The sequence below is a fragment of the Phascolarctos cinereus genome, unplaced genomic scaffold (assembly GCF_003287225.1).
Source record: "Phascolarctos cinereus isolate Bilbo 61053 unplaced genomic scaffold, phaCin_HiC Scaffold_4;HRSCAF=312, whole genome shotgun sequence".
NCBI classification, from domain to species: Eukaryota; Metazoa; Chordata; class Mammalia; order Diprotodontia; family Phascolarctidae; genus Phascolarctos; species Phascolarctos cinereus.
Window position 1 is genome coordinate 662092138 of NW_027555847.1, and position 25948 is coordinate 662118085.

Below are 25948 nucleotides of genomic sequence, written 5' to 3' on the forward strand. Positions count from 1 at the left end.
GCATCCATATGTTATGATTTTGCAGACCCAGGGTCAAACAGCTAAGTATCTGAAGCAGGATTTGAACTCAGGCCTTCCTGAATCCAGGCCTCTTGTTCTATCAAATGTGCTACTTAGCAGATCTCAGAAGGGAGTTAAGAAGATTAATCTGAATACAGATGGAAGAAAGGAGAGTCCAAAGAACAATATCCACAGTGACTACAACAATATAAATGAACTGAGCAACCATGCTCTGGCCAAATTTAATGATCAGTGTTAGTATCATATTGTCAAAGTTAAAGGCCGCATTGCTCTGGGCCCCATTTTCCTCCTTTGTAAAATGAAAGAGTTGGGCTAGACAATTTCTAAAGTCCCTTTCAACTCCAAATCTATGATCCTATGACCTTTTCTAGTAATAATTGATAATATAACTTTTTTCAGGGGATATACATTGCACAGAGGTTTGCTTAGATATTTGATTTTGTCAGTATCAAATTGACAGAATGTAAACTCTTAATGAGCAGAGACTGTCTCATTCTTATATTTATATACCCTGAACCTAGCTAGCATAATGTCTGGCACAAAGCTGCTGCTTCATAAATGTTTGTTTGTTTGTTAATTGATTGAATTTTATGGTGTATAAAAACAAAAATGCACTAATAACTTTTTGAAAAGATGGTGTATAGGGGACTAACCAGCAATCACTACTATTGTTCTATAAGAAATGATGAACAGGCAGATTTCAGAAAAAAAAACCTGAAAAGACTTACATGAACTGATGCTGAGTGAAGTGAGCAGAACCAGAACATTGTACACAGTAACAGCAACATTGCATAATGATCAACTACGATAGGCTTAGCTTTTCTCAGCAGTACAATGATCCAAGACAATTCCAAAAGACTTGTAATGGAAAATGCTAACTACATACAGAGAAAGAACCATGGAGTCTGGATGCAAAGCAAAGCATATTACTTTCACTTTTTTATGTTTTTTTTTCTTTCACATGGTTTTTCCCTTTTGTTCTAAGTCTTTTTTCACAACATGACTAATGTGGAAATATGTTTAACATGATTGTACATGTCTAATCTATATCAGATTTCTTGTTGTCTTGGAGAAAGGGGAGGGAAGAGAGGGAGGAAAATTTAGAACTCAAAATTTTACAAAAATGAATGTTGAAAACTATCTTTACATATAATTGGAAAACAAATAAAATACTATTAAGAAAAGAAATTAGATTTTTAAAAAAGAACATATTGGCCAACAGTCTCGCAAATCTATTCAAAGAATCTTGAGTAGAAAGAAAGGAGATAATTATTTATGACTATCCACCAAACCAGATAGCATTAAGCATAGCACAGCAAGTATAGACATCTAGAAGTTCACAGGAAACAAAATTCTAGAAATTAGCTAGCAATGAAACTGTGGCTTCAAATGCACAATAATGTGTACAAATGCACAATACATAAATGCCAAGCAAAAGGAACCGAATATCCAACTGCATAGAAGCAAATTTGACCTCTCAGGAATCATTAAGACTTGGTAGGATGAAACTCCTTATTGGAATATGGTTCTGGAAGGACATACTTTTGTAAGGTACAATATTTTTACACTTCACAGGAACACCTGCCTTGAATGGCTTTCAGGAAAATAGCGGGTGGACAGGCAGGAAGTTTATTCAGCATGCAGTTTCTGCATATGCCACCAGGTGGAGCACCAAGTTTTAGCTACAGGGTTTCTCAGTGCTTGAGCATGCATGGAACTTGGTAGCCTGCCAGGATTTCTGTGCAAGTCTGAGAGACTAGCCTGGGTTGCCCTGGCTTCTAGCCTGCCCAGCTTACTAGTGGCTTAGAAATCATCAGGTTCTATCTTAGATTCTATCTTTTTTTTTTTGGTCGAAAATCTAGGGTGGAAAGTTTGAAGATGATCGTCAATTCTGGGAATCTTAACTCCTTCCCATCCTCAAGGACCATACATTCACACTGTAGTTTAAAGTGGATTTATTGAATGGAACAAATAAATTTTAATCGGCACATTAAATCTTCCTAGCAGCTGGCAACCTGCTGCTTCTAGGGAATTCTGACTGAATACTCCAGCATTTGTAGCCATTAAGAACTAAGTTTTCAACATCTCTTTTTCCAAGGGAGAAAATGCTCCCAGATGTCATTTGTAGAGGAGGATGACAGGCTTGCCCCAATATCAAAGTCACAAAGAGAAGAAAGGGAATAGTCACACTGGATGGTAGATACTGGTCCTCCACCAAGTGCCTTAGGAATAGTACTCACATCTTAGCTGATAACCTGGCATCCTTTGGTAATTGTAGGGGCAGGGAGAGACAAAGAAAGAGAAAGAGACAGAGACAAAAACACACAGAGAGACAGAGGGGCAGAGATAACATTTTACATTACCGATGGAGCTTATGACCTGTTGAAACACAGGTCTGGTCCTTGGGGATAATTGAGTCTTTCCACCCCCACCTCCATCTCTTGGTAACTAACAAAACTGAAGAAGAAACCTGAAACTTATTGCACTGTTTGTTACAGTTGATTCAAAAAGAATAGGTAAAAGGTATATGAGTGGCTTTATATATTAAAAAAGATATACTCGTGTAAAGAAATTTAGGAATCAGAGAAGGGAATGTGGGTCAAGAGGTGTTCACAGCAAAGGAGGTCCATTGGGAAGGAAATTGCCTGTCTGGCAGTCTCAGAGTGTGTTTGCCTTCTAGGGACATCTGAACCATAGGCTAGGACTAAAAGTATAGGAGAGACTATATAGAACACTGTGGAAGAGGAATTTCTTGAAATTTCAGGGTATTGCTCTATTCACTACCAGTAAGAACTTATGAACTACAGTGAGTACTTTCTCTGTTGTTGTTGTTGTTGTTTAATTTTATTTTTTTAGGCAATTGGGGTTAAGTGACTTGTCCAGGGTCACAAAGTTAGTGTCAAGTGTTTGGTCTGAGGGCAGATTTGAACTCAGGTCCTCCTGACTTCAGGGCTGGTGCTCTATTCACTGTGCCACCTAGCTGCCCCTCTGTTGTTGTTTTTAAAATCTGTGGATTTCCTGAGTTCTTTGTCTTTCACATTTTATATATCAGTCAATAGACTTATAAGTGCCTACTATGTGCCAGGCACTGGGGATATAAAAAAAAGAGGCAAAAGACAGTTCCTGCCCTCAACACACTTACAGTCTATTGGGAGAGATAACATGCAAACAAATATACACAAAACAAACTATATATGGGATAAATAGGAAATAATTAACTGAGGAAAGGCTCTAGAATTAAGAGGGGTCAGGGAAGGCTTTCTCCAGAAGATAGAATTTTAACTGGGACTTAAAGGAAGCCAGGGAGGTCAGTAGTCAGACCAGAGTGGGGCTGCGGGCGGAGGAAAGACAGCTAAAAAAATGACCAGAGCCAAGAGATGGAGGATCTTGTTCCTAGAACAACCAGGAGGCCAGTATCACTAGATTAAAAGGCACACGTTGGGAAGTAAGATATAAAAAGACTGGAAAGGTAGGAGGGTGCTAGGTTATAAAGAGCTTTGAATGTCAAAAAGGGCATTTTGTATTTGATCCTAGAGACAGTAGGGAGTCAATGTAGTTTACTGAGGAGGGGAGAGAGGGACATGACATGATCAGACCTGTGTATAAGGAAAATCACTTTAGTGACTGAGTGGAGGTTGGATTGGAGTGGGGAGAGAGAGAAGACAGTCAGCCTCACCAGCAGGCTATTGCAATAATCCAGGTGCAAGGTGATACGTCCTGTACTAGAGCAGTGGCAGGGTCAAAGTAGAGAAGGGGGCATATTTGAGAGATGTTGCAAAGGTGGAACCAACAGATTGGATAGTGGGAGCAGTGAGAGATAGTGAAGAGTTGAGGATGACCCCTAGGTTATGAGCCTGAGAGATGGGAGGATGATGTTACCCTCTACAGTAACAGAAAAGGTAGCAGAGGTAGGAGGAGAGGGTTTGAGGGGAAAATAATGAGTTCCATTTTGGACACAATGAGTTTAAGATGCTGAAGGACATTCAATTTTTGAGATGTCTGAAAGTCAGTTGGAGATGCAAGATTGGAGGTCAGCAGAGATCGGAGCAGGATAAGTATATTTGAGAATCATTAGCACAGAGATGGTAAGCAAATCCATGGAGGTCTTCTGACCTCCAATCTTGCAAATGTATGTGGTAAAATAAAGGTTGCCCTCTACCTAGGATGCATGTTACCTTAAGTGCTTATGTGGGAGCTGGGATACTGTTACCCACATTGGTAGAAATATACATATATACACAAGCTATATTTGGATATTCCCCAGAGTAAAACTCTAAGTAGAGGAATATTAGACAAAGAAAGGTCCATGAGACAAAGAGAGGTCCATGAGATTAAACCCAATTTTTCTTAGCCCAGAATTTGGGGAGCCCTGGGTCATAGGTTTTTAGGGGTGGGGAATCTGCGGCCTCCAGGCCACATGTGGCCTTCTAGGTCCTTGGGGGTGGCCTTTTCACTGAGTCCAAATTTTATTGAACAAATCCTTTCATTAAGGGGATTTGTTCTGTGAAGTTTGGATTCAGTCAAAGGGTCACAACTGAGGACCTAGAGAGCCACATGTGGCCTTGAGGCCACAGGTTCCCCACCCCTGGAACCATTTGGCATCTGATTCAAACCAACAAGGAAGAATTGATTTCAGGGCTGGAAATGATGGGAGCTTTAAAGGGAAGTGCCTGTTCCATATTAAAAGTCACGACAGAGGAGAGGAAAGTTGGGAAATAATCTCATATTCACTCTAGATTTGGAGAGAGCAAGATGTCAAAGGATTTAGATAAAAGACATACGGAATCTCATGGATTAAAATTCTATAGAGGAAGTCAACCCAGAAAGAAAGGGAAGCTCTTGAGAATCAAAATCGGAAGACACAAACATAAATAATTCAGGGGCATTATCTAAAGAGTGACATGGATGCACAAAGAACTCAAAATCAATTTAGATTTTTTAAAAGATATTTATAGAAGATAGAGGAAGGGAAACTAATGGAGAATGAATTTTACAAAAGCCTGACACGTTTCCATAAGAAGAGCAGCACTACTACTAGAGTTCCCAGCACTTAGCACCTTGCTTAGTACATAGTAAGTGCTAAATAAATGTTTATTGCTTGATTGACTGATTGATTGATAAGTAGAGGTTGCTGAAGATGACAGCTTGGGCCAACAAAGATGTTTGTGGATTTGCTGTTGTTGTTCTCACAGAGTCTGTGGATTTGTTTGTTTGCTATATTTCTGAAACAGGGAGAAGGGGCCAGTTAGACCAAGACTTGGGTTAAATGGGGCAATGACAACTGGAAGTAGAAAGATGGCCAAGCTCCCCCACCTCTCACTTTGCTTCTGTTTTCTCTGCTTAATTCTTTGGTTTGGAAAGGACAGGATAAAAATAGGAGGTTAAAATCCAAGATTAAGTAGGAGACGATAGGAGATCATGTAGTTGTCCTCAATGAGTCCAAACCACCTGGCACAAATGACAGGTATGGTTACTGAGCCACAGTTAATGATCTTCAAATCTTTTGTAGAGAAAGGGAAATATGCCTTAGGACTGAAGAAAGAGAAATTGTCCTGATTTTCACAACAGAAAAGAAGGCGGAGTCTGCAAACTAAAGGCCAGTGAGCTTGAATTTTATTCTTGAAAAAATTGTATTCTTGAAATGTTGGTTAGTGAGCCTCTAGAAAAGGAAGTAATGATTCCAAAGCACCAGTATGGCTTCATCAAGAATAAGGTATGTCAGACAAAACACATCAAACAGTGGGGTGCCATAGAGAAGGTGCTGAACTTTGAATCACAGGACCTGTATTCAAAACCTGATGTTACTAAAATACCCAAAAGGCCATGGGCAAATCACTTAACCTTTTTGGGCCTCAGTTTCCTCATCTTTAAAATGAAAAGTGTAGACTAGATCACCCTCAAGGTCCCTTTTAGCTCTGGATCTCTGACTAACTTTATTTACTTTCTTGACAGTGGTAGACCAGGGGAACATTGTAGATATAATTTATCCATGAAGAACCACAAAGACCTTAGGAGACAGCTAGTCTAACTCCTTCATTTTACAGATGAGATGAGCCCAAGGAGGTTACATTATGCGCTTTGTCCAGTTACATAGCTAGCAAGCATCAGAGGCAGGATTTGAACCTGAGTTCTCTGACTCAAGTCAGTATTCTTTCCCCTTTGTCACAATGTCCCTTCGTACCTTTCCCTGCGTATTCTCCCCTGCAATTTTCCAAATCTTTAGGCACCAAAGAAAGACCCAAGTTTGGAGCAGAATAATCTCAGGACTATCTTGAAGGGAAGTTGTCCGGGTCATGCTGCAATAAAATTTTCGGGTTTTTTTTTTTTAAAGGTCTAGCCAGTGCTTTCTGGCATCTCATTCTGGCTAACGTAGACCTCCAAGGAACAGTATCAACACTGAGAGAAGGTGTATGGCCTCGAACCCATGCTACATGAGGCAATATGCAGCCAGATCCAGGAAGTTCTGAGTGGTTGATTCGCTCTTCAGTATCTGTCTGTTTGGGAAACTTCAGGAGATGTAGAGAAGCAAACTAAGCCATGTGAGCAGCCAAGAGGAATCTCTTTCTGAGACCATTAACTGACGTGATGGCTAAAGGTTATAACTGTGTCCAGTAGGTAGAATCAATGATCACTACCAGCTACATAAGGGGGCAGGACAAGATGGATTGCAGTAAAATTACTCTCTTTTCCCACTATGACCTTGAGGTTGAGAATGCTTGATAGCACCCAGCTATCCTCCACTCACTTAGAGAACAAAGACACAGTCTAGGAAAGATCTAGAAATTCAAACTATTCTAGAAGTAGCACCAGTGGCTTACACTCAACCACTCTGGTACTAATAATGTGATACTTTATTTTCTTTCTAATAGTAGAAAATGCATGTTAAGCTATATGTGTCATGAACAAGTTCTTTGGGGGATTCACTGAGAAGAAAGATGGGAATCCAAATGAGTGAGAGACATAAACATGAAGAGAATTGCTTATTTTTAAAAATGTATTCATTCCCCTCAACCTTAAGTGTGAATCCCAAGGGTACTAGGGACACACAGTTGGACACACTTTAACGCTAGGACAACTAGCTTTAAGTTATATTTGGGCATGCTCCATTGAATGACCTGGACTAACTCAACCTTTGAGCACCACCTAGTGGATTTCCCAAACATAGCACCCCCCCAGGGGGATTCAGTCATCCTCTAAAGCTAGTGTTAACACCCCTTCTGGGGCTATTTCAACTACTTCTATTAGGGGGTTGGATCCCCAGAAGGGAGCTAATTAATCCTCCTGTTAGGGTTGTAAGAGTTAACCTTAGGGATTGGGGTTTCTGATATTATTGTTTACAAGGCCTAATCTGATTTGCTCCCTAATATCAACTAGTTAACACCAATTAGTTTCTCCATAAAGGGTGTTTACTGAGAAAGTATAGCAAGGATGGTTGTTTAAAAACCTCTGCCCAAACCAGGGAATAACTTTTTTCTTGCATAGAAGGTCCCAGGAGGAGACAGGGCTCAAACTTAGAGGGCCAATGCAGCCAGAGGGTAAACCCCAGCCCTAGTTAGTGGAAGCCCTTTTAAAACTCCCTTTGCAGAGTCCTCATGGAGTCCTTTGAGGTCTAGCTCCCTGCTGGCATCCAAGGAGACAGTACCTGAAGTAGAGTCCTGAAGGTACCTTTCCTGTGCCTAATTTTTCCTCTTTGTGTCTCTCAATTCCTGCTAGCCACTGAATTTGAGGGTATGCTACCACTAATTCCCATTAGCACAGGGACTCCAGATCTTCTGATATTTTATAGTTCACAAGGCTGACATCTGGTCAATAAGGGCCCAGAATATGCACCTTCTGGGTGCACTCCAAGCCTGGAATTTCTTAAAGTTGCCCTGCTTAACAATGGACTATGAGCTTCTAAAGTGGCTTGTTGTATTGTCCATAGCTCCACAGGACATGGCTGATTTTCTTCAAGAAACACAAAATATTTCCTGTGGGGCCTATCTGCTTTTACTTAGTGACCAAAGTATTTTAATCTCCCACATACTGGTTAAGGACTTTTTTTTTCTTTTTGGTGAAGCAATTGGGGTTAAGTGACTTGCCCAAGGTCACACAACTTGTAAGTGTCAAGTGTCTGAGGCTGGATTTGAACTCAGGTCTAATCTTGACTCCAGGCCCAGTACTCTAGCCACTGAGCCACCTACCTACCTCCTTCAACTAGACTTAAGCAAAGCATCTGGCAGGTTCTCACCTGCTATGCTTAAGGGAGAGATGAAGACACATGGGCTCAATGACAGTACAATTAGCTAGATTTGGAACTCATTGAATAGCTAGACCCAAAGCGCAGTCATTAATAGCTCAATATCAAGTAGGAAAGAGGTTTCCCGTGGGATACCACCACCCAGCTACCAGTGTTTGGCCTTGTGCTAATTAACATTTTTCATCATTCATTTGGATAAAGACAGATGGGAGGCTTGAGAGATTTGCACATGGCACAAAACAGGGATGATTTAGTGAGGATTCAAAACAATCTTGACGGATGCAGCGGCTCTGCCAGCAAAGATTGGGTTTTTAAATATTAATTTAAAATAAAAATAATAGATTTTTATTGTTAAAATAAACGTTCATCATTCTTAACTCATGCACAAGCAATCAAGGGGTTGGATTCAGTCCTCCTGCTGGCTGTACTTTGCTGGCCTCTTGGCTAGATTGTGGCACCAGATCTAAAAGGATGAAAAGTAATAATGAGGATAAGTGCAAAAGTGTTGTACTTGGCTTTAAAAAATCAACTTCACAAGTACAAGATGGGGGTGAGGGGGAGAGAAAGATGTGATTTGATAGTCTAAAACAGATCTGGGGGTTTTCCTGGATTATAAACTTAACCATGAGTCAACAGGGTGATCTGGTAGCCAAGAAAGGTGATGTAAATATAAGACTGCATTAAGAGAAGCCTTTTGTCTAAGACTGGGGAGGTGATGGTCCACTGTCCTCTGCCCTGGTCATACCACATCTGGAATGTTCAGTTCTTTACAATACATTCTAGGAAGGATGGATATTCAAGTGCTGAAGCCATCCAGAGAAAGGGAAGAAAGGATCTCAAGTCAAAACCATAGGAGGATCCACTGAAGAAATTAGAGATACTTAAGCAGAGAGAAAAAGAGATCTAGGAGAGGCACGATAGCTGTCTTCTAGGATTCAAGGAGACTATTCTGCTGGGCCCCATACAGAGCTAGGAACAGTGGGTGGAAGTTCAAAGAGGCAACATACACTCTGATAAAATGTAACCTCCCTACAGGCAGGGCTCCTTCAGTTTTTGGCCTCGGACACCCAGCCTGTTCCTAAATGCTTGTCAATTGTATGCACAGAGCTGGTGGCCTAGGACGCCCTGGTGGTTACAGGGAAGGAGACCGGTCCTTGAGGATTCAGTATGCCCTGAGTGGAAGGAGGTGGGATGGGGGTTGGCTGGCTTGGGGGCCCTCAGCCCAAGTCACTGAATTTAGTCCAAGTCATTTTTGGCCCAAGGATTCTTGGAGTGCCTGGGTTGTGGCTGGGGAGCTGGAGGCCCAGCATCCTGGGTTTTTCTCTGCTTCGCATCCCATGCCTGGCTTCATTTGAGGACCTGTCGCCCCAGACCACGTGCTCGAACTCCCCTGCAGACCCCAGGCGTCAGAAGATTCCTACAGCGCAGAAGAGGGAAAAGAGCTCTTTATCCCATTGGTCAGCACAGCAGTCAGTCACTCCCCTTCAGCCAATTCTTGCCTGCCGTCTGGAGGTTTGGCCGCCCTGTCGCAGCGATCCCTCCACGGGCTCTCATCAAAATTGATTTTCCTTCTGTCTCCTTGCTACTTGTTCGGAGCGATGTCAATCGAGCAAGTCCCGCCTCTGCCACTTAACCTTTGACTTTGTTTGGCAGTGTGAGTGCTGAAAGGAGAGTGGTTACCGTGGCTGTCAATCGTGAAAAAGACCCACCTCATCAAGCCCTTATTCGTAAGAGTTTGGTTTGCATTCACGGCAGTCATTATACCAACTTGCCCCCTAATCTTATGTGAATCTGATTGGATCTTGTACATATCAATCATTTTGGGAGCCAGCCCCCTCCCTTCTGGCGCTCACTGGAGAGTTCATTTTGGCCGTCCTTCCCGTCCGTCGTAGTTGTCAATCTTCTCTCGAATCCGCCTCCCGATTCTGGAATGCTCGCCTAATTGGCCCCCTCATCTTCTCTGGCGGCCCGGAATTCCCCACCTTCTCACGGAACAGTCACCGTGGATTGATTCTGCGACCTGTCCATCTCCTTGCGTCTCCCGCCTTCCCCTCCCCCCATGTCCCCGTCTCCTTTGGATTGGCTGACCGTGTGCCCACCCATCCCCACCCCTCCCTTCCCGGGGCCCTCCCGAATTGTCGGCCTCCGCTGCCAGATTCAGGGCACACTATTGGCTCTACAAACGTCGAGACCCCTGGCCATTCGCTGGGTGGTGCTGTCCTTCGCACCACTGACGGGCTTACCTCCCTCCCCCTTTCCCTCCCTCCGGTCTCGCCCCGCCGCCCTTCCCCCGCCCTCCTCCTCTCCCCAGCCGCTCTGCTCCCAGACTCCTTTGCGACCGTGTGGAGCGAGGCCTTGTTCCCGCGTTGAGCCGCCGCCGCCTCAGCCCGGGCCCAGCCGCGTCGCCTGAGCCCCGTTCGCCCCCCCGCCCCCTGAGGGGAAGCCCTGCCCGGCCGCCATGTCGGACTACAGCACTGGGGGGCCGCCGCCGGGGCCGCCGCCGCCTGCTGGAGGAGGAGGAGGCGCCGGGGCCGGAGCCGGAGCCGGGGCTGGCGCCGGGGGAGCCGGGGGGCCGCCACCGGGAGCGCCGGGCGCCGGGGACCGGGGAGGTGGAGGGGGCGGAGGGCCAGGCCCCGGCTCGGCCCCACCACCCGGAGGGGGAACCCCGGGAATCCGCAAGGACGCCTTCGCCGATGCTGTGCAGCGGGCCCGGCAGGTGAGGAGGAGGAGGCGGCGGCGGCGGTGGCAGCGTCGGGGGGCGGGGGGAGGAGGGAGCGCGAGGCCGGGGTCACGTGGGGGGGCTGAGGAGGGGGCATGTGCGCGCGCGCGCGGGGCTTGGTAGGGGGGCACGTGGGGGCCGCGGGGGCTGGGGACCGGAGCTGGGAGCTGGGTCCTCGAAGGGGGCCTGGCCACTGGAGTCTGACCAGGCCAGGGCCCGGGGCCCGGCCCTCCTCATTCCTGCACTTTTGGAGGCGGGGGAAAGTGAAGAGGAAGAGAGCGCAGAGATCCTCATTAATTGCCGCTTTCTCCCAGGAGTGAGAAAAGGGGGAGGGGGCAGTAATCTCCCACCCCCACCCCGTTGAGCACCCCGGAGGGAAAGGGGTGCTCATACTTCTCCATTCATTGTGTCAGTGTGCGGGGAGGCAAAAGTGAGGTGTGGGAAGGGGCACTGTGACCTTCTCTCTTACATTTTGGCACGTGGGGGGAGTGGGAGTGGGTGCAGTGACTCTTTCCCATTCATTCTTTCTCCTCTGTGGGAGGAGGAAGAGACTTGGGAAGGGGCACAGTCCCGCCTCACCCCTTCTTCCTTCTGGCATCCTCTTCTTTCATAGCTCCCAGGCTTTCTCTGCAGTGACTCTGTTGGGTTTACAGAACTTAGGAGCTGGGCATGGGTGGGGCTCACCTATAGGGCTTTGGGACCCTAGAATGGGATATCTGGTTTGAAAGTCTGTAACTCTGGCTTGGAGTATCCAACTGCTTCTAATGTTTTCTCTTTGGGGGCACATTGTCATGGTTAGTTTCTGCACAGTAGAAACACGTTTGACTTTTTTTATTTGAAGAATGAGTCCCTTCTTGTTTTTCATCTGGACCCTGTGGAGGGAATACAGTATCTGTGGGTCACCTCAAATGGGCCACTTATATGTGATGGGGGTGTGGGGTTCACATTTACAAAAAGTGGCTGCTGGGGAAGGTGGCCTTGTCTGCTGAAAGTATTTTAGCCTTCGAGTCCTTGCAAGCAGCAATCTAAAGCACTCCCAGATGGGTGACCCACTCCTCTTACCCCACACCCCCACCCCCCTTCCAGCTTGGTGTTTTGGGAAAGATGTGACAACATCTTGTCTTGATAGAATTAACCTTGTCTTCCACATGGGACTAAGTACCAACCTCTGGGAAGGAAATGGGTTCCAGAACTAATGAAAACCCAGGGCTGTCCCGTTAGGGTAACGCCCACATGCCTGCCTCTGTGGTTTGTGGGCATAGCAGTGGTGGGAGGAGGAGGATTAGGTGCTACCAAGCTTTGCCTGAGTGGGCTCTTGAAGGACTTCAAGGCCTGAGGCACAAGTTTAAGCTGTGTGAGGAGTGGCTAATTGAATGACCAAAGCTCTGGGTTCTTGCTCCTTGGACTGCTTGACAATTATTCCCACAAACAGAGCCTAGAATGAAGGTTGGTAAGGTTAAGTTTGTTTGAAGTGGTTTTTTTCTTGGTTGTGAACCAGCCTCTAGGAAGCTTTGTGGCCATACAAATTGGAATCCCAAGAGCACAGGCTTCTATATCAGACTTCAAAACTGAATATTTGAAGGTGAAAGTGAACTGAGGAAGAGCCTGCTCTTGAGCATCCTGGGAGAACTGGGGGCAAAAATTGCTACCAGCTTTGAAATTTCTAAGACTGATTTATGGTTTAAGTTTCAGGGGACCCCTTGTTTTTGCTGTAGTAGGAACACCACCTTTGAGGAATGAAAAGAAATATACATTTAGGTTCTTGCTGATATGGGAACATCAAGGAGGAAGGAGGGGGCCTGTTGGGCCAGCCCTGACCTTAGTGAAAGGACCAAGTAGCAATACAAGGGGTTCTTCAGGTCCTTACAGTTTCTGTTTGACCTGGAAGCAGTTTTCTAGATTCAGGTACTACCAGGGGGAAAAAGAGGGAATTACTGAGTTTTCAGATGAATTCTCAAATTTGAGGTCTTAAAAGTTATTTCCATTATATTTTCACCAAAAGGCTCTTTAAAGTCAGTAGGAGTCAACAAAAGAATCTTAACATTAAGTAGCAAGTGATATTTTGGGAAGACTGATGACTACTGATGAAAGAGGAACCTCTTTTCTTTCTTGTCTTTTTTGGTATTAATTCTCTTGTTCTTAACTGATTTTCAGATAGCAGCAAAAATTGGAGGTGATGCAGCTACCACGGTCAATAACAGCACTCCAGATTTTGGGTTTGGGGGCCAAAAGAGACAGTTGGAAGATGGAGGTAACTGCTTATTTGTATAGCTTCAGGGGAGAGGAGAGAAAGACAGAGAGGTGATGGTTGTGTGGCTTGAATATGTTTGAGTTTTTTGTTATTTTTAAAAAACTGTTTTCTGCAAAAGCTTCAGCAGATCTAGCTTCTGTGTTAATTCTTATTTCCTCTTGTTGTCCTAAGATAGCAGATTGTCCATTTTGGGTTGGCGTGAGACAATTGGTATAGTTGTGAACTACTAGAAAATTTTGTCCCACATGAGACATGGCAAAAACATGAATAATTTCTGTTGAGGTCTGATTTAGAGTTTGGTACCAGATACATACTCACGGTTACCAGTGGCAGCCATGATAGTAAGCCAAGGTTACTCTTGCATCCTGAAACAACATTCTTACTGCTCCAACTAAGGCCTATCTCCTCCCAAGCAGGAAGTGCTTTCAGTGGCTCTGACTGTCCCTGAAATCGTTGTTCACTTGTTATAAAGAGCTTTTTTAGCTCTGGAGTTGATGGCAGGGTTGAGAATCCAACACTTTTATGGTATTTGGTCTTCTCAGTCTATTGTCAGTCTCTCAAAGATTTGGGAGGGGGTAATGTGCAGATCTCTGTGCCTAAAAACATGTGGTTATTAACATTGTTTTTGAAGGGGCAGTGGGTAGAGTCTGCATCTAACATCTTCTCGATTCCACAGATCAGCCTGAGAGCAAGAAACTGGCAGCCCAAGGCGACTGTAAGTCCATTTTGGTGTGGTGTAGGAGGGGTTCCATATTTGGGCAGGGGGCTGGGGCAGAAAGTAGTCTTTGTATTTGTCAGGTATCAACTTTCCTTTAAGATGGGACTGTTGGGAAGTTAGATCCTAAGAGTCGAATCCTCAAGCTCCCAAACATTTCCTGAGCACCTGCAAAGGATACAGTGTAGTGGATTTGGGATATGTTAAATGGAGCACATTCTCCGTACATTCCTTTCTTCACGGTGTTGTGAGGAAAGCATTTTGTAAACCTTAAAATGCTATAGAATTACTACTGGTTTTATTGTCTACCAGTTAACACCAGACCAATACTACTGATTTTTTTTTTCAGCTCTCAGTTCTCAGCTTGGGCCTATCCATCCTCCTCCCAGGTAAGCCACAGTTTGAAGAATTTCTTGTTCTCCACCCCTAACTATTCCTTCAGATTTGCCAACAGAGACCTACCTATCAGAATTTTCAGTTATTTAGAATATTCAAATTAGTGGATTTGATTATTTTATCTTAGCACTTCTTTGAAAGATTAGGTAGGGAAATTAAAATTGAAATTTTATTTCCTCTTTGTTTACACTTTTGTCCATGAGTTTTGTGGGGGAAGAAATTTGTAACTTTTTATTGGCTCCAGGGAGGTGTGGGCTCAGTTGTTCCTTCCTTCTTCTGGTGGGAGAACTGAGAAAGAGGTTGATACAAGTATTTCTTATCTGTCTTCTGTGAGAGCTTGTTTTTTGTAATGATATTTCTAGGGGTTGTCCCATGAACCTGTCACAGAACTATAGAGTAAGAGCTGAAAGCGATCTTAGAGATCATCTTATCCAACCCCCTCATGTTACACAGGAGGAAATAGACCCTAGAGAGGTGAATAATAATAGCATTTATATGGCACTTTTAGGTTAGCAAAGAGCTTTACATGTTATCTCATTTGATAAAGTGACCTTATTTGCCCAAGGACATATGGGCAGCCTCTGATCTGGGGAGGGGGGCGGAAGAGGCATATTGATATCATGGTCTATGGTGCCATGGCTTGAGACTTCCTAGGTACCCACATCACTCTGATGTTCTCCTTGCCTTTATGTAGGCATCCAGTAGTACCTCAAGAAGTTCTTCTCAATGTGTAGGTTGGCTGGTGCGTGTATTTTTGAGTTGAGCAGTCCCTACAGTTCTCTGTATCAGGGCAGCTGCTCTTTTTCCAGGTGACCTCTCAGATCTTCTGTTCAGATTATCTATTCACATTTGAATCTGTGATCTCCCCATTTATCCCTTTTCAGGTCTTCAATGACGGAAGAGTACCGTGTCCCTGATGGCATGGTGGGACTAAGTAAGTGTGGCCTGAGCTAGAGTGGAGTGGCTGGGAGAGGGGTGGGGTATAGAAGCTGCCAGCCTCACCTTGGTCAGGGGCCCTATTATCTTGGCTTCTGAGGGCCAGCTTCCTGTGAGATTGTGCCAGGTCAGACGTCTTTGGTTTGAAAGAGTCTCTTGTTCTCATTTTAGTTGTGCCCTTCCCCCGTCCAACCCCCACCCCACCCTAATCTTCTCTGGACACTGTAGCTCTTTGGAGTGACTGCTGCCCTCTTTCCTGAAGATGTGAGATGGGGGAGGGTAATACGTACTACAAAACAAAACAAAACCCTCATGAGCTCTAGGTTCCCTGAGTTATTGCCTACATTTTTTCTTTTTAATTTTACCCAATATAGTCATTGGCAGAGGTGGTGAACAGATCAACAAGATCCAGCAGGACTCAGGTTGCAAAGTACAGATCTCACCAGGTATGAGAAGGCTCCTTGTGAGGATCTACAACTAGTTCATTGATTACCAAGTCTTGTAGTCAAGGAGTGCATTAACCCAAGTTTCTATTGAATGCAAGCAAGTGTTTTGCCTTTTAGAACTATGTTGGTTGGCTGTCCCCATTTTCTAGTCCCTGTCATGCAGTTTTCTGAAACATAACACACACACACCCCTACACCTCTCACTCCCTTACTGTCTCAGAGTTCATGTAGTCCAATGTATATGTGAACCGACCCCAGATGGGCTCATGAAGAGTTGACATGACTGAACAACAGATATCTGAACTAGAATTACTTGCTCTATAGGTTGAATGGGTGGCCAACCTAAATGTATATTTCTGTTCCTCAAAGGTGGTGTTCCTACTACAGCAAAAACAAGGGTCCTCTGAGACTTAAACCATAAAGCAGTCTTAGAAATTTCAAAGCTGGTAGCAATTTTTGCCCCCGGTTCTCCCAGGATGCCCAAGAACAAGCTCTTCTTCAGTTCACTTTCACCTTCAAATATTCAGTTTTGAAGTTTGATATGGAAGCCTATGCTCCCGGGATTCCAGTTTGCATGGCCACAAAACTTCCTAGAGGCTGGTTCACAACCAAGAAAAGAAACCACTCAAACAAACTTAACCTTACCAACCTTCATTTTAGGCTCTGTTTGTGGGAATAATTGTCAAGCAGTCCAAGGAGCAAGAACCCAGAGCTTTTGGTCATTCAATTAGCCACTCCTCACACAGATTAAACTTATGCCTCAGGCCTTTCATAGGGTTTTACAAAAAGTTTCTCTATCTTTACCTGGATCAGGGAAAGTTTCTTTTTTTTTCAGAGACCTTGGTCCCTGACTCTATGTCCCTCTTCTTCTTCAGACAGTGGTGGCTTACCAGAGCGAAGTGTGTCACTGACAGGAGCCCCGGAATCAGTGCAGTACGTACTTTGTTTTTGTTGCCTATTTGTAGGAGGGTAATACATCCAGATCATGTGCTTAGGGTTTCTCAGTAATGAATGAATGAATGAATATTGCTGTGGCTTTTGGGATGGGAGGGATGAGGGGATAGATAGCCTTACAGTGTTTCTCTGGGTCTTTTTGCCATTCAGAACAAGAAGGTCTCTGGATGTTAGATTTTTTTCCTACCTATAACAGTCAATGTGGTCGATCATGGTTGTGTTAGACGTCCCCGAGTTCTATATCTTGCTGGTTCAAATACTTCAGCAATGACTGACTATCTTCTCCCTTAAACACCTGTATTCCTTGATGATTTTATCTGCCAGGAGACACACAAACCAGATACTACTTAACTAGTTTTTAGGCTGAGGGAGTGTTAGAAACATAAGCACTTAATTGGCATATCCTACATGAGAGCATATCCCTCTTCTCTCCACAGGAAGGCAAAGATGATGCTGGATGACATTGTATCTCGGGGCCGAGGTGGCCCTCCAGGACAGTTCCATGATAATTCAAATGGGGGTCAGAACGGCACAGTGCAGGAGATCATGATTCCTGCAGGGAAGGCGGGACTGGTGATTGGCAAAGGCGGGGAGACCATTAAGCAGCTGCAGGTGTGAGAGTGACCCTGAGGACAGCTCTCTTCCAGACCTAGTCCCCTCCCCCTTCTCAGGAAGGTTTACCTTGAACGGTACTGTAGGGCTTGGCATTGATCGCTGCCACCATTCAGCAGAGACTCTGAGCCCTCTTATCACTTAGCCTTCCCTGAACCCTTTTGTCTTGAATCCTATGACATTGCCAGCCCTTTCCCTTGCCCTGACCTGTTGATCAAGAGCCCATCATTAACTATGGCATTGGTGGTTGTACAGGAGCGAGCTGGAGTGAAGATGATTTTAATCCAAGATGGATCCCAAAATACCAATGTGGACAAACCTCTCCGGATTATCGGGGACCCTTATAAAGTACAGGTAAAGAAAAGAGAGGAAAGGGGTGGTCAGGGATACTTGAAGGGGTGAGATTTTAACGTAACAGCTATAAATGGGTTGGCCAGAAGGAGGCAGCTGTTGTAAAGGGGAGGTGGAGCTCAAGCTACAATGGAGATGGTTCTTGTAAAGATCATGGCTAAGGATAGGGGTTGGGTATTTTCCTCAGTTCAGACTTCCTTGAATATAAGAAGATAAAAATTGCCCCAGCTCTTTGGCCTTGGTACCCCAAAGGTCCCCTGGCCTAGTTTCAGTTTATTTTGGGTTTTCCCTCTGGAGTAGTTGGCTCTTAGATCCCTGCCAAGTTGTTTTTTCCCTATATACCTACCCTTCACTTTACTTTTGTGTTAGGATCTGATTTTACCTACCACCCATCAGTATTGTTAAGGGTCGGCTGAGGACGGAATGGATATTCTCCTGGGATCCAGTAGACAGCTATGTCTTCTGTTGGTGTGATGGGGTTTGGGGGAGAACAAAAAAGTAATTAAGGAAAGAGCCAGTTTCTGTCCTGCTGCTGCTTATGAGTACCATATATGTTGTAGCAAGCCTGTGAGATGGTGATGGATATCCTCCGAGAACGTGACCAAGGAGGCTTTGGGGACCGGAATGAATATGGATCCAGGATTGGTGGTGGGATAGATGTAAGAATGCTTTGTCTTGGGTCACCAGGGTCGGGGGTGGGAGGAGGTGTTGTTAAGGGTATCCTTTCTGCCTGGCAGCAGAGGGCAGCAGAGACGTAGACATGTAGATCACATTGCTTTTCCTTTCCTTGTCCTTTACTCAGGTGCCAGTGCCCAGACATTCTGTTGGTGTAGTCATTGGCCGGAGTGGAGAAATGATCAAAAAAATACAAAGTGATGCTGGTGTCCGGATACAGTTCAAACAAGGTCAGATTCCCATTAACAGGTTAAGACTGCATGTGTAGACTAGCTCCTCAGAGCCTAGATTAGACGGAACCCTAGAGGCTTTGTAGTTCAGCGTGTACCCAGGGCAGGACTCTCCAAAGCATCCCACCTGTGGTCATCCATCTTCTTAAATACCTGGAGTGACCAGGGACTCAATTATTTCTAGAAACAGTTCCATTATTAAGTAGCTCAGATTATTAGAAAATGTTTCCTCATAAACTAATTCCTAGACCTAGAAAGGAATCTTAGAGAGATCAAATCTAAAATCCTTACACTGGGTTGAAATCGCCTATCTGTGACTTCCTGTGTTTTTCCTCTTCAGATATTTGGAGGTAGATTGGGGGCATGGCAATGCCCTTGACTCCCAGATTCCACCAGGAATGTTTTTTCTCCTTCAGTATATGTCTCATGTAACTTCCCTCGTCGTGTGACAGTGGGCCATGACACCATGACCCAGTGTAGACTCCATTTGTTTAGTCCATGCTTAATAGTTGCCCACCTGCATCTGACCCTAGCTCTCAGATCATTTCCTCTCTTCCTTTGAATGGCAGATCTGCCTGGGGCTGAGACTGCCCTTAGCCTGACTTGTTAATATTTCTTAGGGAAAGGAATACAGTGTTTAAGATCCAGAGTTATTGCTGTGGGGCAGGGATGGAGAATGAACCCATTAGTTGACCTGTTAATTGCTTTACATTAACTGGCCCAGTTCTCTTTTGTGGGATTATCCATGTCTACCCTGGTAATGAGGAGTGAATGTTGTGTCTGGGAGACAGGGACCTCCAGCTTTGCCATCAGATACCCTAATTAATCATCTCTACAAGTGAGCAAATGGTGCTGGGCCAACCACCAGAGAGGGAGGGGTCAGAAATGACATAGTCCCTGCCTTCTGTGACAAGTGGTGTTGGAGAAGATTTAAAAAGAAAAGTTGTTTTTTTTTGGGGGGGGGGTTCGTGGGTTTTTGTTTTTTTTTTTTAGGCAATTGGGTTAAATGACTTGCGCAGGGTCAAGTGTTTGGTCTGAGGCCGCATTTTGACTTCAGGGCCAGTGCTCTATCCACTGCGCTACCTTGCTGCCCCCAAGAAAAGTTGTTTTCAACTTAGTAAACATTAGCAAATAATCCATGTACAAATGAAAGCAATTGTACATAAAAACATAAGCTCCAAATTTTTTGCCTTTTGTCTTTAAAGGGTATGTATGAATTTAAGTAAAAGAACACGTCTTGTGGACTTTTTCTTATTTTATTGTTATTTCTTTGTGTTATGGTGTGTAAATGTTCTGGTGCTGCTTTCTTGACTATGTGACTTAACTATGATTTCATTTTAATGTTTGTCACTTCATTATATGTCAAAGTGTGTACATCTCTTCCCTAGTGTTTGAAAATTCCATATTTTCAAGGTTTTTCTTTCTTTTTTTTTTTTTTTACATTATTGCAGATAGATTTCATAGGAATTTCATAGGAGGTGATGGGAACCCTAGAATTTATCTAGTTCTTAAGGAGACCCAGAGAAGTTAAGCAATTTTGCCAAAAGTAATATGGGTATCAAATAGAAAAACCTGTCTCTTTTAATTTAAAACCTAGTCTCCTCTGTCACAACCTTGTATTTCAGGCACATGGTCTTATTTTAAAAACTGAATCTTTTTGTGTTGTTGGGTTTCAGATGATGGAACAGGCCCTGAGAAGATCGCCCACATCATGGGACCCCCAGACCGGTGTGAGCATGCTGCCCGAATCATCAATGACCTCCTTCAGAGCTTAAGGGTAGGGTAGGGTAGGCCCGAAAGTGTGGGTTGGAGGAAACCTGGGGGAATGGGGAGCCAAAACATCCAACCCCACCCTGCAAGATTTGGAACTTGAAAGATCACGTCACACTTGTTTAAGCCTTCGTTTGCTGTGTTGTATTACATGTGTTAGTCTACTCTTAGGATCATAGGATCTAGCACTGATGGGGACTTTTAGCAGTCATCTATAGTATAGTCCCTGCATTTTACAAATGAGGAAGTACTGAAGTACCAAGGAAAGTTAATTCATTTGGGATTATAAAGGGCAGAACTTGGATTTGAACCCTCTCCATAGTACCTGTTGCTTCATTGTAGGATCACCATTTGGTATGCTGATCCTCATGTGGTCTTCATCTCTTACAGAGTGGTCCCCCAGGACCTCCCGGGGGCCCAGGCATGCCCCCTGGAGGTAGAGGCCGAGGCCGAGGCCAGGGCAACTGGGGGCCTCCTGGTGGAGAGATGACTTTCTCCATTCCAACTCACAAGTGTGGGCTGGTCATTGGCAGAGGTAAGTGTCACTACCCACTGCCTTGTCTTCCCTTTTAAACCCTCTTCCTGTGTCAGCTGTGCTCAGAGCTCTCTCCTTCCACTTTTCCTTTAGGTGGGGAGAATGTGAAAGCCATAAATCAGCAAACAGGCGCCTTTGTGGAGATCTCTCGGCAGCTCCCACCAAATGGGGACCCTAACTTCAAACTCTTCATCATCCGGGGATCCCCTCAGCAAATTGACCATGCCAAGCAGCTTATTGAAGAGAAGATTGAGGTGGGAGCAGGGGATAAGGCTATGGAAAATACTATATGGGGCCACAGCCTGTGTCTCCTTGCAGTTATGTCACTGAACCCAGACTTTGTTTTCCTTTCCTGCCAGGGTCCTCTCTGTCCAGTTGGACCAGGTCCTGGGGGTCCAGGTCCTGCTGGCCCAATGGGGCCCTTCAACCCAGGACCTTTCAACCAGGGGCCTCCAGGAGCTCCTCCTCAGTGAGTATCTTTTTATGACTCCAGGAATCTGAGAGGAGAAGGAATCAGGGTGTGGGGGCAGGTTTTAAGGTCCATTGTATCAATGAGGTTCCATATGGAAGTACCTTCTGATATTTGCTATTAACTGATTCTTCTTGGTGGAACGAAGAGTTAAATAACTTTCAGAGCCTTTTGATGTCAAAGCTGAAAGTGCCCTTTGAGATTTTCAAATTATAGATCTGAGCTGAAATGAGCCTCAGAGGTCAGCTAGCCCAAATGGCAATCTCCTCCACAGTGCTTCTTTACGATGGTCCTGTGAGAATGGCAATGCCAGTGTTATTTTCATACAGCTAGAGTTACATAGGAGGAAGCAGGATCTAAAAGGCTAAGCGACTTATCCAGAGTCACCCTCTAGTAAATGTCACAGCCAAAACAACCCATGTCTTACTGTAAGCCCAGTGTTCTTTTCCTTATTGGTGTACTGTGTTGGCTTGGCAGTGTCCCAAGTATGGGGCTGTTTGTTTTCTGTATGAAAATTCCTAGAGATGGGAAACTTTATCTAGTAAGGTAGGCCATTCCATTTATTGACAGGTCACATTCATGTTTTTCACTGTATCTAGCCAAAATTGGTCTCTGTAACTTTTTTGATCTCATTGTATAAATGAGAAAATGTACATCTAATAAAAGAACCTACCTGAAGTCACACAGCAATTTTTTGATAGATCCAGAATCTCCTGCCATCTTAATTCCCCATCCTTGATGCAAAAGCCAAGTTTCATTGTTACTCATCAGTACCTTTTTCCTTATCTTTTTAAGTGCGGGAGGTCCCCCTCCACACCAGTACCCACCCCAAGGTTGGGGCAACACTTATCCACAGTGGCAGCCACCTGCTCCTCATGACCCAAGTAAGTAATTAGCTATAGGAGAAGGAAAGAAGGCTCGGTTTCTACATCCCCACCCCTATCCTCTCCCTCAACTTCTGTCTTTACTTTCCAGATAAAGCAGCAGCTGCAGCAGCAGATCCCAATGCTGCCTGGGCTGCCTACTACTCACACTACTACCAGCAGCCTCCAGGCCCTGTGCCAGGTCCAGCGCCAGCCCCCACGGCCCCACCTGCCCAGGGGGAACCCCCACAGCCCCCACCTACCGGACAGTCAGACTACACTAAAGCCTGGGAAGAATATTACAAAAAAATAGGTAAGACTGGGGAGGGATCACTGAGAAAGGAGGTGGGGTTAATTGGGTGCCTCTCAAGGGTAAGAGTAGCATCAGTGACCAAGGGAGCAAAAAGAGTAGATTGATATATGGATGCTGTTTCTCCTATGGCCAAGAGTTTCCTATTTGGCAAGAGACATGACCTTGATGGTCTCCGTCTTTTCATTCTTCTTTAGGCCAACAGCCTCAGCAGCCTGGTGCTCCCCCCCAACAGGATTACACAAAAGCCTGGGAGGAGTACTATAAGAAACAAGGTGAGCTGGTATCTGCTTCATTCTGGGTTTGAAAGGGAAAAGAGGTCTGACTTGATAAAATGGAACTCATTTTCTCCTTTGTCCTCCTTCCAACCCACAGCTCAAGTGGCCACTGGTGGTGGACCTGGAGCCCCCCCAGGCTCCCAGCCTGACTATAGTGCTGCCTGGGCTGAATATTACAGACAGCAAGCCGCCTACTACGGACAGACCCCTGGTCCTGGCGGCCCCCAGCCACCACCCACACAGCAGGGACAGCAGGCAAGTGGGAATTGCCACCCTCCTCCTCCTCCTTTTTCCTTCCAACCCCCGGCTACCGTCCATCCTGCCTTAGTGGGTAGCGCCGGAAATCCCTTCCCCTGCGGGGTGTGCCCTTGATGCCAGCATCGGGGGCCATGTGGCCGGAGGTCTCCGGGAGTCCCCACAAGACGGGGACAATGTGCGCTGGGCCCAGAGGTTAAACAGAAGAGGCCTCCCTCCGCCAGCCTGCTTGTTCCTGTGTAACGCTGTCGTGATGTTGGGGGAGAGCACGAAAAAAATACAAGGTGGAACTTTTGAACTGGTGGGTGGTCCTGGGGTGGGTGGGGGGTGGGCAAATAGCTTGAATGTTGGTTGCCATCCCAGCCAACTAACTCACTCTCACTCACTCTGTCTCTGTTTCTCTCAATCTGTAAATCTGGCCACTTGAGTTTTAAAAAGCCTTTTTCCTCCCCTCCCCCAGGTTATGGATTTATTATTTTTTTATCAATGATCATTTCCCCCCAAGTCTGAGTGATTGTGTGTGTTGCAGGCACCCCTTCTCCGGGGTCAGCACCATCTCTGGCGGAGAAGAGGGGACCGTCCCAGGGAGGGGCCAGGGTCTCCCTTTCTGCCCCTCCCTGGCTGCTGCTCCCCGTCCCCACTCCGCCTTGGCTCAGTCTCTTCTGCGAATTTTCTCTCCCCCCTTCTGTCACTCTTGTGCCCGCGCCTCCGATCCTGATCCTGGTCTTGTCTGTGGAAGTGGGCATGACGATCATTGCCACCCTCAAACCTACCTCACAGGGGTGTTGTGGGGACACCATGATCTTGAACAATGTTTGTTGTAAAGCGCCGGGAATCGCCCTCCTCTGAATGAGGGTGCACCCCGAGAAGGAAAAGTCATCTCGCGCTCTCTCTTCTGCCTGTTATGTGGTTGTTTCTCATTCTTCTTGTTCAAAGAGCCAGAGAGTCTGATTTCAAATACATACTTTGGAGCACTTGCCTAGGGAGTTGAACTCTACCCTCTGGCCTGCAAAAATTCACTCTGCATTTGCCACAGGGTTGGGGGGAGTTCCCTGCCTTCCTCTCTTCTCTTTCCTCCCCCCAAAAAAACACTGCTCCTTAGGCTGTTCTAATCCCGTCCTGGTGACCCTTCTAGCTTCCTCTTCCCTTCCTCCCCTTCCCCTGGTAGTGACCAATTCCTATCTCTTCCCTCTCCGCAGGCTCAATGAATCGAATGAATGTGAACTTCCTCATCTGTGAAAATCTTTTTTTGTTTGTTTTTTTGTTTTGTTTTTGTTTTGTTTTTGGCAAGAGAGCGATGGCTGCCTTGGGGAGGAGGGAGTGGGGTGTAGGGGGAAGCAGGCCCCACTGGGCGGATAGAGCACTTGCTGAGTGTTTTGCGCTCTCTCGCTCTCTTCTCGCTCGTTCTCACTCTCTTTCTCTTAGTGTCTCACATGCTTTTTTCTCTCAAAACTCTGGATTCCTCATTTTGAGCCGGCCATAGAAGAACTAAATCTCTGCAAAAAGCAAACAAATAGAACCTATACAAATTTCTCTCTCTCTCTCTCTCTCTTTCTCTCTCTCTCTCTCCCTCTCTCCCCCCTCCCCTCTCTCCCCTCCTCCCCTCTCTCCCTCTCTCTTTCCCTCCCTCTTTTACCTCTTTCTCCCTTTCCTCCCTACCTCCCCTCTTGCCTTCCTAAAACTGCCTTTTTCAGGGTAAGGCAATCCATCCCTCCCCCCACAGACACATCACCACCACCAGCCCCCTTCTTATTTTTAAAATAAACTTTCAAAAGAAAAAAATCATCTTGCTTTTTTTTTTTTTTAGTTAGAGTTGGAACATTCCTTGGAGTAGGTGTTGGGGCTGCAAGAAAAAAATAGAAAAACATCTCCCTTGCCCCCTTCTGAAACAGCAAGGCCCACTCGAACCCCCTTGGTCTCTGGTGTCCCATCCTTCTCTTCCTGCCCTCTTTGAGTAGCAATTCCTGATGTGCGTCCCTTCCCATCCCTTGCCCTCTCCAATTCCTGGGACTGGTCTGTCATATTTCATCTGTTCGAGAGGAGATTGAAACTGAAAACAAAATGGCAAAGAAAAACTTTAAAAAATTTAAAAAAACAATTGTATGGCAGTTTTTACTTTTTATCGCTCGTTTTTAACTTCACAAATAAATGATAACAAAACCTCCCCCTGTGTCCACTGGGTGCTGTCTGTCTGTCCTTTTTCTCTCTGTCCGTAGGATTTTGAAGCGGATGTTGTTCACTATAGATGTTGTAAAAGCCTGATAATGGTGATTGAAAAATACAAGCTTCCTGTGTTCATTTTTTTTTTAAGAAAACAAAAACAAAAATACAGAAGAAAATAGTTTTCTGCAGGCGCATTGTGCTTTTTTTCTTTCCTTTTTCTTTGTTTTTTTTTCTGGGTTTTTTTTTTTGGTTAAATAAAGTGCTTTTTTTGTTTTAAAAAAACCCACCTTGTGCTGGGTGCAATTGTTTGCTGGTGGGGAAAGCGCCGTTTGGGATGTGGGTGGGACCTGGAGTGGAGCCCTGGACCTCATCCCCCATAACCCTTTGTCCATTCTGGGAGTGTTGAGGGCCACCTGCCTGTTTTTTGTGCACAGTTCCTATAGTTATTTTCCTGTGCTTGGGAACCTGGGACCTTCTCCCTTGGGATTTGGGGGTGGAGAAACTGGAGCATTAACTGATGCCTGATACTCAATGGTTCCCATGGCTGCGGTCTCCTGGTAGAACCCAAGTGCCGATGGCCAAGCGGAGAGAAGTGGGGAATGTAATGCAAATAGCTCTAGATTCAGAGGGCCTTGGGTTCAAATCCTACTTGTGCTACTTGCTACTTAATGTGGCAGTTGTCGAAGCATTTGTGTTTGCCTCAAAAGGCTGTTGTGAGACTTAGCTGAAAGAATAACTGGAAAATGCTTTGAAACCGTAT

At 45.3% G+C, this 25948-nt stretch overlaps 1 protein-coding gene across 2 annotated transcripts; it reads left to right on the top strand.

Moving 5' to 3' along the window:
- Positions 1-10563: 10563 nt before the first annotated feature.
- Positions 10564-25189, top strand: KHSRP (KH-type splicing regulatory protein). Of its 2 annotated transcripts, XM_020971395.2 has the most exons (20): positions 10564-10976; positions 13134-13230; positions 13907-13945; positions 14295-14334; positions 15226-15275; positions 15652-15723; positions 16599-16656; positions 17115-17289; positions 17545-17643; positions 18201-18299; positions 18443-18545; positions 20222-20322; positions 20706-20850; positions 20944-21104; positions 21210-21319; positions 22115-22203; positions 22295-22495; positions 22690-22767; positions 22868-23025; positions 24225-25189. In XM_020971395.2, exons 1-20 carry the CDS (start codon positions 10719-10721, stop codon positions 24231-24233), a joined length of 2142 nt encoding a protein of 713 aa, XP_020827054.1. In that variant the 5' UTR covers positions 10564-10718; the 3' UTR covers positions 24234-25189. The 2 variants fall into 2 exon arrangements, with proteins under 2 accessions (XP_020827054.1, XP_020827053.1); XM_020971394.2 differs by having other exon boundaries at positions 22868-25189.
- Positions 25190-25948: the final 759 nt, after the last annotated feature.